This window comes from Coffea arabica, chromosome 9e, assembly GCF_036785885.1.
Source record: "Coffea arabica cultivar ET-39 chromosome 9e, Coffea Arabica ET-39 HiFi, whole genome shotgun sequence".
Taxonomy (NCBI): domain Eukaryota; kingdom Viridiplantae; phylum Streptophyta; class Magnoliopsida; order Gentianales; family Rubiaceae; genus Coffea; species Coffea arabica.
This window is the reverse complement of record NC_092327.1, coordinates 28863440-28882047: the sequence shown is the minus strand read 5'-3', so window position 1 is coordinate 28882047 and position 18608 is coordinate 28863440. Positions and strand designations below refer to the sequence as shown.

The 18608-nt window shown below is 33.2% G+C and overlaps 1 protein-coding gene across 1 annotated transcript; it reads right to left on the bottom strand.

Moving 5' to 3' along the window:
• Window positions 1-15551: 15551 nt before the first annotated feature.
• On the bottom strand, window positions 15552-17204 carry LOC113709419 (uncharacterized). Its single transcript, XM_027232182.2, has 3 exons — window positions 17098-17204; window positions 16718-16799; window positions 15552-16413 (listed from the first exon to the last, which is right to left on the bottom strand). Exons 1-3 carry the CDS (start codon window positions 17107-17109, stop codon window positions 15947-15949), a joined length of 561 nt encoding a protein of 186 aa, XP_027087983.2. The 5' UTR covers window positions 17110-17204; the 3' UTR covers window positions 15552-15946.
• Window positions 17205-18608: the final 1404 nt, after the last annotated feature.

Below are 18608 nucleotides of genomic sequence, written 5' to 3'. Positions count from 1 at the left end.
TTTAATATTATATTATTTCTCATTTTGTTTAGGCTTTAACTCTTATCATTTCTTGTGTCCCAGATGTATATTTATTAAAACTTTATCATCTTATTATATTCATAGGTGTTAAATTATAAAAATTGTGATATATAAACAAGTAATATTCTATATATAACTAGGAAGATTTGTTGTTATTGTTATCCAAACTTTCAAACTTTTCAAAAATTGAAATTGATTAAAAACTTATAATACGACAAAATTTTATTGCATATTTTATGAGATTATGTGAAAAGTCAAACTATTTTTCATAGTATTTTAAAATATATAAATAAATTTTTTTTAATTATACATATAATCATGTATTACACAGGTATATTACGAGTACTTACTAACTAAGGTACTAAGAATTAATCATTAATAAAACATCTTATCGTTATTTCAAATAAATTTTCTAATACTAGTTTGAAGTATGTTTTAAAGTAAAATAGTACATGTGTACCATAAATCAGTAAGTTTTGATTATTAATCAATTTTACCATATTATTAGTAAGAATTACTATTTTACCATATTATCAGTAAGAATTACTATTTATGTATAAAAACTTACTATTACTTGAATTAAACTTACTCTCTAAAAAGTAAGTTTGGGATACAAAGTAGTAATTTATTTATTTAAAAAGTAAGTTTAATATTTATTCCAATTTACCTTTTGAAGTATAAAAGTTACTAATTTATTACTGTTAACTTACTATTTTAGATGGGAAACTTACTTTTTTATTTTTAAGTGTTATCCTATTTAGGTGGATATGCCTATCAAATAATCAAATGGTCGCTCAAAGTGCAACTACCTGTTATATCAGGTAAAAAACTATTTCATTACCATAACTGTCGTTACTAAAGCATTGTCCTAGAATAATATACCTACTAGAAAATATTTTAGTTTTGAGTAAGAGAGCTTTTAGTTTATGTCTTACTAGAAAAATGGCCATAAAGATGGTGGATAATTTCAGAAATCTCCCTTGAGGTTTTTGACAATTTTAGATAGTTTCCTTGTGATTTTGAAAATTACACTTACCTTCCATGATGGTGCAAAATTACTTCAATAACCCTCACAAAACACTTTAACCCATTTATAAGAAAACAAGGAAATTTATAAAAGAAGATTCCTAATCAGCATTAAACCCACAAACCAGTTTACTCCATTCTACTCTATGGTATTCACCAATTTGCTAGTATTTATTTCCTCTTTCTCCTTAGACCAATTTTGAGCCTAACTAATTTAGCAACAAATTTTCCCCTTCTTCATTGCCAAATTATCTTCCCCTTTCTCTCTTGTCATGAAAAAATCTATACAGATTGGTAAATAATCAATTTTTATATGCCAAAAAGATAAAACTCATGTCAAGCACTTAAACCATATTAATTTGATACAGACAACGCAATTACACAAATAAATTGTTTTGCCAAAAACCCAAATGTGAAATTACTTTTCAATTTGCTTCTAATGTCATGGTAATCTTTCTTTTCCTCCTTTTTATTTTTTTTTCTTGAGTACAAGTAACATATAACATAATTGCCAACATTTCTAAGATATGGTATTAGGTGTGGGATAAATGGGTAAATCATAATAGGTTTTTAATGAGCTAGATTGGGTTTAAAATTGTTGGTTTTTGGAGCATAAACAAAGATATCAAGACTATATTGAGGGTTGGAAAAAGCGCTTAATTTCTTCATTTATCAACACCCTATTTATAGTGTTTACAAAGAAACAAACTAAAACAATTTCAGCTAACAATTCTCTGGAAAATCTCAATAAAAACTACTTGATAACATGATCTTCTACCTAGCAAATCTTAGCTAAAATATTTGTTAACAAAGCAATATAATTTTGGTTAACAAATATCCTAACAATAAGACTTATTCTTCTGCCAACTAAATTATTCTAATATCAAACATAATCTGATAAAATCTATAGGAAAAGTTGGCATATATCAACACTCCTTCTTGCCACTTTTACTGCAGATTCCCAACTGTCTTCGTAGGCATTCAAACCTTGTTTTGGACAAGGCCTTCGTAAAAATATCTGCAATCTGATCATTAGTCTTGCAATGAACTAGAACAATTTCTTCATTCTTTTGAACTTCTCGAAGAAAATAATATTTAATTTTGAAGTGCTTAGTTTTCCCATGAAACACTGGATTGTTGGAAATAGCTATAGCAGCTTCATTATCAACTAAAATTTGAGTAGCTTCTTGTTGAACTTGATTTAGATCAGCTAACAAATTCTCAAGCCATAAGGCTTGATTAACAGCGGCAGCAGTAGCAACATATTCTGCCTCAGCGGTAGATTGAGCTACCACATCTTATTTCTTTGAATTCCATGAAAGACATCCAGAACGCAAGTTGAATAAGTATCCAGAAGTGCTTTTCATATCATCATATGAACCAGCCGAGTCACTATCTGAATAGCCATGTAAATCCAACTTTTCTGATTTTTTGAATCAAACTCCAAAGTCAGCAGTGCCTTTGTCATTCCTGAGTACTCTTTTTGCAGCTTTGAAGTGCAACTCACTTGCACAATGCATAAATCTGGACAGTAACCTCACAGCATACATAATATCAGGCCTTGTTGTTGTAAGATACATCAAATAACCTATAAGACTTCTGTATAGGCCTTCATCAACTTTTGCAGCTCCATTATCTTTGCTGAGTTTCTCATTCTCCATCAATGGAGTGCTAATTGATTTGCAACTTTCCATATTGAACTTTTCAGCACATCTCTTGCATATTTGTATTGACTTATGAAGATTTCTTGTTGAGATTGAATAACCTCCATGCCAAGAAAATAGGACATCTCTCCCAAGTCTGTCATTTCAAAGACTTGCTTCATCTGCTTCTTAAACTGATTAACCAAGATTGGCTTACTTCCTGTGACAAGCAAATCATCAACGTATAGTGAAACAATAATTATATTATCATTAACAATTTTTACATAAAGAGTTGATTCACTCAAACTCCTCTTAAATCCAATCTTCAGAAGATGATCATCAATCCTGCTATACCACGCTCTTGGTGCCTGTTTTAGGCCATATAGCGCCTTGTGAAGTAGGTACACCTTGTCTTCTTGACCTTTCACTACAAATCCTTGAGGCTGCTCCACAAAGATCTCCTCCTCCAAGTAGCCATTTAGAAATGCTGACTTGACGTCAAGTTGATAAACTCTCCATTCTTTTTGAGCTGCAATTGCTAGGATCAACCGGATGGTGTCAAGTCTTGCTACTGCTGCAAATGTATCCGAGAAGTCCACTCCAAATTGTTGAGCATATCCCTTGATGACCAACCTTGCCTTATGCTTGTTGATAGAACCATCAACATTTAATTTGGTTCTAAAAACCCACTTTACACCAATGGGTTTCTTGTGAATTGGTCTATCCACAAGCGCCCAAGTCTGGTTCTTTTCAATCATTCTCAACTCCTCCTTCATTGCCTCAATCCACTTCAAATCTTTGGCAGCTTCTTCATAATTTGTAGGTTCAAGAACTGCAACATTACCTTTGTTATAAATGTCAGAGAGTAATTTGGTACCTCTAACTGGAATATCATCTATTGACTCATCAATATTCTCCTCCTGCGATTCTTTAGATTCTAATCTCTTGAAATGTTCAACTTTGGAATTGTTCCAATCCCATGTTGCGTATTCATCAAAATAGATATCTCTACTGACTATCACTTTTGCAGTCAAAGGTTGCTAAACTTTATAACCTTTGGTACTGCTGCAATAGCCAATTAGAATCCCAACTTCTATCTTTTCGTCAAGCTTGCCTCTTTTTACATCAGGAATATGTGTGTAGCAAATGGAGCCGAACCCCTTCAAATTTTGTACTAAAGGTTTATATCCAAACCATGTTTCAAACGAGGTTCCACCATTCAATAATTTTGTAGACAACTTGTTTAAAAGATACACTGCAGTGTTGACAGCTTCTGCCCAAAACTTCTTTTGCAATTTTTTCTCAAACAACAAACACCTGGCCATCTCCATAATTGTCCTATTCTTTCTTTCACTTACTCCATTTTGTTGTGGAGTATAAGTGACAGTTAATTGATGTTCAATTCCTGCATCTTCACAAAACTTGTTGAACTGATTAGAAGTATATTCTGTTCCATTATCTGACCAAATCACTTTAATCGTCTTACCACTTTGATTTTCAATCCAATTTTTAAACTTTCAAAAAATAGCAGCAACCTCTGATTTTTGTTTCATGAAATAGACCCAACAATATCTATTGAAGTCATCAATGAAAACTATGAAATACCTGCTGCCATTTAATGAAGAAGTTTTCATTGGATCACACACATCTGTGTGAACAAATTGAAGCCTTTCTAAAGCTCTCCAAGATTTGTTGTGAGGAAATGGCAATCTACTTTACTTTCCCAACTGACAAACTTCACAAACTTCACTTTTTTCTTCTACAAAAGGCAAGTCTTGCACAAGACTATTCTTATGCATGTAGTTAAGTGCAAAATAGTGATAATGGCCCAATTGTTTATGCCATAATTCATATTGATCCACTAAACTTGGGTATGCACTTGAACCTCCTTTCAACCAATTTAGAGAAAAACTTTTTCCATTCATTTTTATTGAAAAAAGTTCACCTCCATTTTGATCATAAATGATGCAGCTCCTATTTTTGAAGACAACAGAATAATTTTTCTCAAGCAACTATCTAACACTCAACAGCTTTTGATTAATTTCAGGTACATATAAAACATCAGAAAGTATTTTAGTACCTGAACCATAATCAATAACCACATTACCTTTGCCTTTCACCTCAATATAATCTCCATTTCAAATTTTAACTTTGGAAATATATGATTTATCTAGTTCCCTGAATATGGACTCATCATATGCCATGTGATGAGTACATCCACTATCAATTAGCCAAGCTTCACTGGAGATCTTGTTTGCAAAGCAAGTGGCCACAAATAATTGCTCCTACTCTTATTGGTCAGCTACTTGAGCATGTTGGCCTCTTCTGTTATTTTTACATACCTTTTCTACGTGTCCCTTCTGATTGCATGACCTACATTGGACGTCAGGTCTCCACCAGCAATATTGTTGCAGATGTGAAGTCTTTTTGCGATGTGGACATTGAGGAAATTTTCCTCTTCTTCCTTCATCTCTGCTAGACTCACCTTCCTTCTTGCTCTTCTTGTTCCACTGCTGTTTCTTTCCTTTGCCACCTTGTTGATTTTGAATTTTGTCTTTCACCTGAAAAGCACCTTCTATTGCTTCCTTCTTTCGGATGGCTCTTCTCTGCTCTTGTGCTTGTAAGGTATTGATTAGTTCTGGCAAAGTGATTTGAGACAGATCTCTTGAATCTTCAAGGGAGGAAATCTTGGCCTCAAACCTTTCAGGTAAGTTCACCAAGACTTTCTCTATGACTCTGCTCTTCGGTAATTGTTCTCCAATCAATCTGATTTTATTCACAACATCTAAGAGTCTGTCAGTCTGTCAGAGTACTCTTTGATGTTTTCTGTGCATCTCATCCCAAGGAGTTCAAACTCTCTCCTAAGGTTCAAAACTTGCATCTATCTTGTTCTGCCATTGCCTTGAAAAGCCACTTTGAGAGCATCCCAAGCTTCCTTTGTAGTTTGACAAGCCATAATTTTTGTGAATACTATATTAGAAACTGCTGAATGAATGCACGTCATGGCTTTTGATCTCCTTTTGACTGCATCTCTATGGGCTCTCATCTCTGCAATAGTTGGATCTTCCAACAATTCAAGAACAGGATCTGTCTTTACCATATCCCAAAGATCACTAGCCACCAAATAGGACTTCATTTTGATAGCCAAAATTTGGTAGTTGTCACTAGTGAAACTTGGAGGATTGGACAAGAAGTTGTTTCCTGGCATTTTGATGTTGAAGGCTTAAGTGTATAATTTTATAGTGATAAAGGGATTCTCACCAGGTTCACTCAATCTCAAAGAAACGAATCCTTAAGATTTAGGCTCTTGATACCACTTTGTTGGTTTTTGGAGTATAAACAAATATATCAAGACTATATTGAGGGTTGGAAAAAGAGCTTAATTTCTTTATTCATCAACACCCTATTTATAGTGTTTACAAAGAAACAAACTAAAACAATTTCAGCTAACAATTCTCTAGAAAATCTCAACAAAAACTACTTGATAACATGATCTTCTACCTAGCAAATCTTAGCTAAAATATTTGTTAACAAACCAATATGATTTTGGTTAACAAATATCCTAACAATAAGACTTAGTCTTCAACCAACTAAATTATTCTAATATCAAACTTAATCTGATAAAATCTATAGGAAAAGTTGGCATATCTCAACAAAAATGACAAATATGTTTTCGATTTTGATTATTTTGAGTATCAGAATAGATTATTGATGGCATGGCAAAAAAGTGAGAATGATATAGGGGCAACTTGGTCACGAAAGAATGTTGCTGAATAATTCTTCCTCCTTGCCTTGGGGATGAAGTGAAGTGGCCTTCCAAGCATGGGTGGGCTAGTGATGGATGTTGGCTAGCTAAAGAAAGAGATGAAAGAAACTTTTTTAAAATTTGAAAGAGAGCATTATAGGATAGTCAAATGAAAAATTGGACTATTGGATCTGCTTTGTTACATAAACCATCAAAAGAAGGGAGGTGGTTGTAAGTTCTCAAATCTTAGGGGAGCTATATGCTATTGTCAGAAACTTCAAGGGATGTTTCTGAAATTGTCCCTAAAGAGGGAGTATGAGAGGGTATTTATAGATTAGGTTAGACATCCTTACTTGTAAATATCAAATTCTTAGGGTTTATACACTAACTAAAATCTTACTATAGAGAATAATATCCATGACTTAATTGATTGATTAATTTGATTGAATGAAGTATTAATTAATAGAATATACTAATCCTTTTTTTAAATAAAAGATACTAACCAATCATCAATTAGTGAAAGATATTAATCAACCATTGATAAAATATCAATTAATTAATCAGAATTCAATCAAATTCGGATCAATCACATGGGATAGAAGTACATACTCTTCACAAGATATTATAAAGATCAAATTCTTCCAAAAGCACAACAAATCACGAAGATTTGATCAATTGCTTCTCATTTATGTTTGATAATCTTTCTGAAAATCAGGCGTAGTGAGTACTTACCAATTGAAAAGTATTATAAAAGTCATATTCTATATGCCAACAGAATGTCGCATTCTATATGCCAATCAAAATCCAATCGCACGATTTTATCCATTTTTTGTCATTCCCAAATTTGGTAAAAGCTTAATCAATACTTAATTAGAATAACAAATTTAAAGGGTCTGTAGTCTGTAGCTCTTCTGTTCCTTTCTAAGTTATGGTTAGCACCTATGTAATTACAGGCATTCAGGCAAACTATTAATCTATGCTCTCACAACATAACTTATAACCTGGAATACTAACTCGTGAAAATTATGCTTTTTTTTCATTGCTTTATTATTGGTTTAGAATTCTTATTTTCATCAACAAAATTTTGAGTTATTAAAACTTTAAAAAGTGGACAAATGAAAAGAAAAATGCCGGGGATTTATTACGTTTCTGCCAAAAAAGAGTATTTAGAATAAAATTGTTCCAATTTGAACCTATATAAGCCTATAAAATCAGCACTTTCCTTCACTGTTTTTAAGTCATTTAATTCAGCTTAAGAGGGGTTTTAAGTCTTAGCCACTTCCTGTCTCACATGTTCAATTTTACAATTACTACACAAGGAAAAGGAAATTCTTCTAAGACCAGTTTTAACGAGGTTATACCAAATTAATTGAAATCTCAAGAATATGGCAGATTGAAAGAACTTAGGGATTTTATCTTACAGCACATACCAAAAAATCACAAAAAGATTCTGTCACTGCCTATATAAATAAAAAAATTAGCATGGTTGACCCATATGCTTTAGTTTTTTTTCTTTTTACACTAGAAAATTCACTGTTGTGGGAGTTCTTAGTTTGTTCACCATGGGTGGATTTTTCTCTAAGGTATGTAATTTACCTTTGTCAATGACACAATCTATAAAGTTCTCTTTCTTAATTAAATTTGATTTTCTAATGGCAGCAAGTTGAATTAGGTTCAAGTTTATTCATTGTGTTTTTTTCCCCTCAAAAGCCATCATCTTGTTCATGCATATTTATGAATCTCCACAAGTTTATACTTATTATCGATTTTTTTTCCCCACGAAGGCATAATGTTCAAGTTTATACCTTTAGGAATTTAACTTTTAATTTCAACCTCTTTGGTGTATCATCCTATTAACCTTTCACATTGAAATTTGAAAGCACTTCTATTTCTAAGTGAGAGCACATCCGCGCAAGTCTTTTCTGTGGAGTTCTTAATGACTTGATTATATTTACCACCATTTCTGTAGGCTTTTCTAAAGATGTTTATACAATCATAAACTAAAAGCCCTTATGAAAGGACTCAGCCAAGGAATCTTCCAACCTTTAAGAGAAATTGATAATTATGAAGTAATTTTGTGTATTTGGATAGTAGATTATTTGGGATAATTTTTTTTGAAAAAATACTATAGCACTTTTTTTATATGATACACGTGAGATAAAAAGGTGGTTGGAAAATATGTTGATTATGCAAACAAATAAAAATTAGCAAATAAATGCATTTCATTATTCACTGTGTATATCTCAATATTGCGTCTAAGAATTAATTATCCAAAGGTATCAACTAAGCATACAAATAGTATTATTATTGCCAAATTCCATAATCAAAAGAGTAAAGGTAGAAATTACAGGTAGATTATGATAGTCCTTTATCACTGGACTCGAAGAGTATTTTGAAATTATTTTTGTATTTTACTATAGCATTTTTTTGTGCTATGATATACATCAAAGAAAAAAATTTGGAATTTGTGCAGAGTATAATACACAACAATAATTTTCAAATATTGAAGAATCGAAGCACATGATTTTGCTTTTTTTTTTTGATTCTATTTCCCTTATTCTTTGTTAAATGCCACACTCTTTTTTTAAACTGTTTCAATCAAAACATGTTTTACTGCGCCGGCATGGGAAACATGTCTAGCCCCTCTAACGCCCCAAGCACCAAGTCCAAGTCCAGCAACCCCTTTGCGGTAATTCGCGCTCCAGCACCACAAGCTCTGGCTGAATCAACTTATTCTTAACCACGCATATGCCCCTACGACCACAGTCAGTGGCGGATTTAGTATGGTGGCACTATGAGCCCACCCCAAAGTATTATTATTACGTGTGTAATTTTAATAAAGTAGTAGTTTTGCCTCCATGAAACTTTTGGAAAGGTAATAATTATATGTCTAGTTTTGTTATTTGGTAATAAAAGAGTATTAAATAAAGCAAAACACTCTTAATTAATCATTGGGTTTTTCTATCTAAAATTCACCTAACCTACCATGTATGTATACATACTAACAAGTATTATCTTTTCTTGTATTTATATACCTTTCCTTGTTAATTTTACCTAACTTCCATTGTATTTATTTACTTTTCCAATTAATCTTGCATTTTTTAAAATATGATACTTGAAATATATTTTAACGAAACGGATTACTCGATAGATAGACCCTTAGTCAATTTAGTTCATTTGAAACTTATTGTACTTTATTATCGATTAACTAAATAACTTTTATTATCGATTAACTAAATAACTTGCATGGGGTGTTTTTTAAGGAAAAAGAAAAGGTATTACTTCCACATATCATATGATAGTTAACTTGACCGTTTGCATCCTTAAATATATATATTAATAATCAAAAGTAGGTCAAATACTATTATTATTTGTTATTCCCATTCTTGCAGTCTTTGCAATCTTTTTTTTTTTTTCTCTAGAGCACAAGGCTCCATTTTTTTTATTTGGTGAAATTTTGCAGTTGTTGTAGTGACTAGTGATGAACGAATGGGTTATCAAATGTTTCTTCGGCAATAATTATTTTGTTATTTAAGTAAAGAAAAATATACTTTTTGTAGTTGCCAACGAATCAACGATGAGATTATAAAGCATTATAAAAATATGAACATCACAAGTAATTGCAGAAGGTACTGCCCCCACTACAAAACATTTCTAGCTAATGACGTTTTTTTTCCCTATTTGGCACCATTAGGACACCAAATAATCACATACAAAGAGAAAATTGTACCCACTGTTTAACCTTTAAAATTAATATCCAATACCCTCAATTGTAATACTTTCTCAAAAAAAATTATACTTTTGCCTAAAAACTAACATCTGGCTGAGGCAGCCAAATAAACAAGCCCATTGTTAATTAGCTACCATTATTTTGTTTTCCTCTTCAGTTATCAGGGGCTAGTTTAATTTTGCTTTTTTTTTTTGTCGCATGCTAACTTAATATATGGATGGAGTAACATACTTTTTCTTAAGATTTTACCAATTTTGAGATATATCTTCTTTCATTTTTTGAGGTGCCCTAATCTTGTCTTGTCTTCCGACATTCGTACTGAATTATTGTAAACCAACTTCGAAAGACCTTTGCAGAAAACATAGAAAAACAATTGAGTTCTAAATTTTTTTGTTAATAAGAGAATCTGTAGCCGCTACTCGAGAGTTATCTAACCGAGTTTCAAGTTAGATGGAACTATTTAGCGTAATTCAACTCCACTTGTTTCTTTTTTCCTTTTATGGGGAAATCAGAAACTTCTATTCCGCAATAGTCAGTAAATCAGCCATCATGATAATGATAAGCTGGAAAAGCTTGGAGCATCATAAAATTTGATTGTTGGCAAACTCAGCATGTCTAGCAAAGATAGTGCGCCACCTTGTCATAATTACAATTTAACATCGTAACTTATAGCCTGCAAGTTGCTCTAACAAAAAAGGCTACAATATTATTTGAACAATATTTTCAATTAATCTTCTATCCAAGCACACTATATTGCAGCGGCGGAGTTAGGACTTTATATGAGAGGTGCAATAATATTAGTTTAGACTTACAATGTGTTGATTTATAGATTTTGGACCAACTAAAATCAAGTTAAGCTAAATGTTTAAATTGATCACTAAATGCTTCAATAGTGAATCAATTTATTCAAAATCGTCTACAGCTTGAGATTTATCATTTTACAAGTCATCTAATTGTATAAAATTGTATAATAAATAAAGATATGCCTAAGAATACACAATGCACAATTTTATTAGACATACACTTAACAAAGGTTCTATGAAATATAGAACATTTTTAAGTACATTATGTTATCATAATGGGAGGGGGGTGGCGGGAGTGCGTGGGGAGGAGGGAGGAGGGGAGGGGAGGGGTGGGTGGTTGTAAGATTTATAAAATTTTAAAAATATTCCATTAAAATTTTAAATTTTAAAAATATCCCAAAATATATTTTCAAAAACACCCCAAAAATACTATTAAAAACATCTACCTTAAAAATTTTTCACCTACATTATTACAGTAAAATATTTTAAAAACACCTCTAAAGGTAGCTAATCCAAACAGAGCCAAATTCTAGGAAAAGATTCTGCATTTTCATAATTTTTGGGGGTGTTTGGTTGCAATTTTGCAACTTTTTTCCTTCCTATCCTACCCTCAAAATGGTTACTTTTTATGACTAATCACCGCGAGCACTCTGTTCTTTCTTTGACGGCTGCAAATGCAAGTAAATAGCAGGACTTTGAGAGACTTGCAATGCAAGTTACAGTAGTAGTATGTCACTAATTGATTGCAAATCCAGTGGTCACTTTCATGCGACACCCAACCAAAACCCCCTGCCACAAAGACGCTTTTTTTTTTTTTTTTTTTTTTGAGAATTAAGAGTAAAAGCCTTTTTAGTAGCTCAAAATACAATTTCAGAAGATAAAAGCCAACCCCCTTGGGTTGGTGGTGACTATAGGTGGCAAACCAACCCACTTAACTATATTTACTCTTATCCGTCCATGAATAGATGGGTATGAGTATCTTAAATTTTTGTATATGGGTATAAATGGGTTACTCAATAATACCCATTTATTAAATGGGTATTATTGGGTAACTCATCAAACCCAATTAACCCATTTAGAACTCTCTTCCCCCAAGTCTCTTCTCTTCCCCCACCCCCCCTTTTTTTTTTCAAAATTTTCATTTTATCATGATGTTAACTACTTTTATTTCATTATTATTATTATTTGTTAGTTTTATCTTATTATTTTATTTTCTCTTAGTTTGTTAACTTTCTCATTTTTTAGCATTACCAATTTATGATAAGTTTTAGCCCCTTTTCTTATCTTTCTAAAATGAAATTTTAAATTTATATATGAAAAAAATATTAGGGGTTCAAAATTTTTTGATTAAATTTTTATATTAACTTTTATAGTACTTAGTTCAAATTTTTTTATTCTTATTATTCAATTATTAAATAATATGTAATTTTGCGACATAGAGTATAAATGGAAAAAAATTAGTAATTAGGCTTATTGAGCATTATAAGTAAATATTTAAAACTAAGATGGGTACAAAGAGTGTCATAAATTGATAACTTAGTTTGCAAAAATGAATTTAAATGAGTTTACAAAAAATTAAAATAAATGGGTTATAAATGGGTAATTGGGTTACCCAATTCATTGTTTGACTTACCCATTTATACCCATCTAATTAAATAAATGGGTATAAATGGGTTGACTCACTTATACCCATTACCCATTTTACCCAATCCAAACCCGCCCAAGTCACCCATTTTGACACCTCTAGTGGTGACCACCAAGATTTAAAATCAAAGATTCAATCATTGTCTTCCATTAATTTGTCACTATATGTGGCTGTCACTTTCGATGGTTTCCTTAGATAATGATTCAACTCCTGTCGGCTTTTCCTCCTTCTAAACTAGATTAGATTAAATTATAGAGATGTTATCATTACAGAGTAAATGCCTTTTTACTTTAGACCACAATGAATGGATCCATAGAGCCACTGGCCATTTGGTCCAGTGGTCATCACCCTCTTTGGTGGTGCTAGAGGTCAGGGGTTCAACCCCTGCCTCCCTCAAATTTGCCACAATATGTCGTCCTTGACATTTAAAAACTGAAGTTCTTACATCCCTGAACCCAAATTTCAATCTGAATCAAACCACCAATCAACCTGATTAGAAATTTTGGAGTTGTAATTGGTAGATCACTTGGTTAACTCAACTTGATATTCATGTAAAATTTAATGAACCCAAAAAGAAAAAATAAAAAAATTATAACATAAAAAAGAAAGATTAATCTTTCCTACATTATCATTGTATACACTGACTTTTATGTACCACCATATCATTTCAATTTAAATTTAAACACCAAATTTTATATTTACGTAAAACATCTAGATTCGCAAGCGGATATACTAACGGTGTATGAAAAGATTTACCAAAAAAAAAACTCTACTATTTCAAGACAAAGACTAGCCTTTTATGTTATAATTTTTATTTGTTTGGTTTAATAAATGTCATGTGAATATGATGAAATTGACCGAGTAATCTATTAATTCTATTTCCGAAATTTATTACTGGGTTATTGAATGGTTTGATTCAGATTGAAAATTTGATCCAGGGATGTAATAAGTTTAATTTTTAAATGTCAGGGACGAATTTGCTTCATTTTAAAAGTGAGGGACTAAAAAAATATTTTTGCGAAATGTAAAGGATGGAACAAGTCATTTTCCCAAAAAAGAATGGATCCATAGAAAGAAAGGATTTGGAATTGGAAGGATATCAGATTACTCACTCCACGTCGCACGGACCTCAATTATTTTGTAATAATCCAACAGGACGACAGCCTGGACGCCTGAGTTACAATTTATTACAGACAACCAAACCAAACCAAACCTATTTACTACACTGTGAGTGAGTGAGTCCGTCTCTGTCTTGTTTTGCTACTATATACTCCATTTACTGCAATGCCATGGTGTTTTGGAAGGTTGGTCGATGAATTGAATTGATGATCATGCTAACTAGGGGTGGACAAAGTTATTCGTTAATTAAAAAATCCGTCTTATTCGATCCGATATGATTCGAAAATTAAGATATTTAATATGTATTATTTGAGCAGGTCAAAAGAGGGCCGGGTATTCACTTAAATGTGGGACGGGTTAGAGTCACATAATTAAAAACTCGCGGGTACCCAATTCACCCCACATGTATAATTTTTTATTTTTTTTATACACATACTATAAAATAATATTTTTAGAGCTAAATAAGCAATTTCATTGAACAAATTACATTACAAATATGAGAGACTATAGTTTATTTATAAGATTCATTTATAGAGGTCATGATCTTATGTTTTATAGAAAAGATTTTAACTAATGTGGAACATATATTTTAAAAAAAATGTGCTACTTATTTCAAACTTTTATTGATTTTGAATTCTTTTAATTTTTTTCCTTTTTCTTGTATTCTCTTCGCATCCTCATTTCTTAGTGGGAGGCTTTTTTTGAGGAAAAAATCTTTATTAAATCTTAGATGAATGTGTAAAATACATAATTAAATTAGTATAAATTATTTTTTAAAAAAATTAAATGATAAGTGGGACAAAACAGGTACCTGTTGATTTGATCCTATTTCAGCAGGTAACCTACCCGCTAATACGCGGGGCGGGTAAGAATTAGAAAATGACTAACCCGGTACATGCAGGTCAAGTCAGCCAAATGATGGACGGAATAGATACCCGACTTGCGCCCACCCCTAATACTAACGTTGGTTCTTTTGTTGACCAAACTTAACATTATTATTGCATGAACAAAAAAAAAAAAAAAAAAAATTATTGCATGCGGTCGGTTCATTTGGAGGACGTTGCTTCAATCACCCACCCGAACCAAATCCTACTATTCATTTCGCCAAACGCTCTCATCACATCGTACCAATGCCCTTTTTTTTTTTTTTTTTGAAAATACATTCACCGAAGCACACATTCCACGTCCATTTAATCTAACCCCGAATTCACCCGCTGAATGCATCGAGAGATGGCATGCGAATTCATATGGGTTTTTACTTTCACCAAATGTTAAGTACTAGTACTAACTACCTCTTTTCTGCATTCCTTCCATTACACTAGCACATTACTACTTTTTTCTTTTTTGTAATTTTATTTTAAATTTTATTTCTGGCAAAAAATGGACAGATTTAAGAAATGAAGAGACAGGAAAGAAGATGTGTATCCGAAACCTCTACGCTAGCACATAGTTACAACCACCACTAGCACTACTAGAGGACAAAGCGAGAAAATAAAATCCAAATGAAGAAGAAGAAGAAGAGAGTACATGCACTTTTAACTAGAAAGAATAGAGAAATCAATTAAGTATCCACTTTAAATGAAAAAATATTAAAAAATAACCTTTCCCGATATCTCAATCGGATTCAAGAGGCCCGTAAGAAAGACGACTGAGCCAACTTGAGATTTGGATATTATCGTCCCAAACAAAGAAGAGCTTTCGAGTTTTTCTCATGCATATCAATGATGATCGAAAAGGACTTTTATTATGTTATTATAAATATTGAAAAGAAAATTTGATGTAACAACATTCTTTTTTTCTAGAAACAATAGAAGTTTTTATTGATATATCAAACTATACAATATTTGAACAACGATTCAAATATCTTTATAAAAGTGTACCTTGACACTTAAGAAAACTTATTCATTTGGGTACAAATGAAAGCTTATTCTAAGTGACTTCCAACTTGAATAAGCCCCCACGTCTCTATCTCTCTCTCCATACTCCATTCTCCATAATCATAGAGTACACATTAGTTTTATTTTCTTCTTCCATTTATATTATAGGTCCTATGAGGGGCCTAAGGCCCTAACCACACAATACTAGTATTATTTTGCTTCAATGCATCCGCATGTACCTCTCACCAAACAAAATTAATTGATTAATTTGGACGCTCTTCACATCATATCAGTAGAATCACACTAAGGTCATCCCATCGAATTCTCTACTCTGGTCTCACATGATCGTGCAACCCTCAGTGTTCTCCTCACTGAAATAATCGCAGCAGTTGTACCGATACCGCTTCCCATACCCGCACTCGCACCCGCACCCGTATCCATAGCTAACATAACAAGGTGGCGGGGGCATGGGCCGCCCGTACCCACAGTAACATGGTCCCCCGCCGTACCCTTCCGAACATGGGACACAGCAGAACCCCCTTGGAACTGGCGGGTGCAAGCATGGTTCAGGTGCCCTCGGAGTTTTTTTGGGATGCTTTTCTGGCGATGGCTTTGGCTTTACTTCGGGCTTTGCGTGTACTATTGGTTTTCCATGTTCTACTACTCTTTCAGGTACGATCTCAAGGCTCTTAATGACTTTGCCACCCTTGCAACATAATTTGTCGCGGATTTTCTCCGGGCTACAGCACACCACGGTGATGGTCACCAGATTTTGCTTCTCATCGTATACCTGGTCCCTGATTTCTCTTGTCCAAAAAATTGAGCATCACCCGAAAAAAAAAAAAAAAAAAACTCAAATTCTTGTCCACACAAAATAAAGCCCCTAACTGATCACTAGTAGTTTCATAAGCCACACTACCTAACTTCTGTTCAAAAATGACCCCAAAAAGGAAAAAAAGAAATTGTAACTCATGGTGGTGCACATGCCTATGTGTGTAGTCGGTGGAACGGTGGATGTCCTCCAACCAACTGTACTTGCACTAAAGAACTACTAGTGTACTGGTAATGAAAACATAAGAGATAGAATTGATAATTATAAGGGACTCACGAGGAAATTTGCAGAGGATGTTCTTGACCTTCTTGTAGCAGCAGGGGCATTGAAGATCAACCTTGAGTCTCATTTCAGTGAACTGTATGGTTACATATTATCGGAGCAAAATAATCAAACTCGATCCATATATATATATAACAATCAAGAAATGTAAAATTGAGATGCACAATTATATGGTACTACTAGTTTACGCTGAGACATGTGGTTAGAGATCTTAACATAAAACGAAGCATATCTCACGTTGTATGTGCTGTTATAGACTTGCAATTAAAATTTCCAGATTGAGCAAACACTACAAAAGGGGGGAAAAAGATGCAAAACAATATCACGAAACATTTGAGGGATGGTTTGGAAAGCTAGCAACAGAATTGGCTTACCTTCTCAGCCATAGTTGATGAGGGAGGCAGTCAGTGGCGATAGGTGGATCTGATCAAGAATCCGCAGCCCAAATGATAAATGTTGGAAATGGGATTTTTTTTTTTTTTTTTTTGCTTTTTTTGTTTGTTTTTTTTGGGGGTGGGGGGGGGTGGGGGTGGGGTGGGAATTGTCCGAGAAGGAAGAGTAAGGAAGTGGGGAAGGGATGTAGGCAGCAATATACTAAACTCGATGCTGATAAATGGCTGAATCAGATAGTAGGACCCTATTAGGTAGAAAAAAGTGCGAGGGCTTCATGCAGAAAGATAGCAACCGGATAGCGTGCAGTACTAGTGGAAATGAAACGAAAGGGGCGTTGAATTTTGATGCCATCATCAAGATTGTCAGCTTTCTAGTAGTATGACGCAAGGTAAGGTAGGTACATAGCGCTGCTAAACAGAACAAGCTGCTCGAAAAGTCAATTGAACTCCACTCGATAAAGTTCGAACACAGCTCATCAATTTTAGTCTCAATTTTAGTAAACGAGTCGAGTTCGAACTAGAAATTTATTTGATTAATTAACGAGCTGAGTAAATTGGAATCATTTGTTATTCAAATAACTCACTTGGGTTCGATAAGGAAGGACTTATATGTTATTTCATAAGTCAGAAGAATAGAAACTGAAAATTATAGGTTTCTCGAACTTGTGCGAGTTCGGTTCATTTGTGGTAAACGAATCGAGCATGAGTTCGAACTCGAGTCATATCCCATTTGGCGAGCCGAATTCAAACGCATTCCAAGACTCGTTCATTTAGTCAAGCGAGCTCGAGTTAAGCACGAGTCGAGTACGGCGGTCAAATGCTTGGTTCAATTAACAGCGCTAGTTATATATAGTGGGGCTAATTCCTTAGATTATATCTGAAAAAAAAGTCGGTCAAATATTGCTCTGACAAGGATGATGTACCAAACTATACCTGTCGTGTTAACGAAATACGGCAAAGCAAAAAAAAATGACTGGCACTACCTTGCTTAGTCAACATGGTAGCACATGTCAAGCAAAAAAAAAGGGCATGATAGATTCTTTTCTGGTAGAGGATATCACGATTGTGCATCTTTTGATCGGATTTACAAAAAAAAAAAAAATTGTCCTTTGCCGTGCTAAGTCAGGGGTGTTTTTTTTATTATTATGAGCGGGTCAGATGTTGAAGATGGTGGAGAAACAGTTTTGGAGGTTATTCCAGTATGTATTGAACTGTAGTTCTGATGGCAGTAGGACTCAACTGATTTTCAAGTGCTCGTCTTTTTTCTTTTTCTTTTCCTTCTCCTTGTACTACATTGAATGATTGCCATTTTTAACATCATTCTCATGAGTTATTAGATGTGTAAATTGTTTATGAGTACTAGGTGTAATTTACTGGGCACATAGTTATTGATATATGCATTTAACTCTCTTCTTCAACATTTGATCGACTTTTTTTTTTCAGCTACAATCTAAAGAATTAGCCATGTGGTTGCTTTGAATTGCTGAATTGTG

What these genes read in the sequence shown, in the direction of transcription:
- LOC113709419 (XM_027232182.2), bottom strand. An exon ending in CATCCTCTGCAAATTTCCTC is followed by an intron (nt 16,414 to 16,717) that starts GTGAGTCCCTTA and finishes TTTGGACAAGAG; the next exon opens with AAATCAGGGACCAGGTATAC.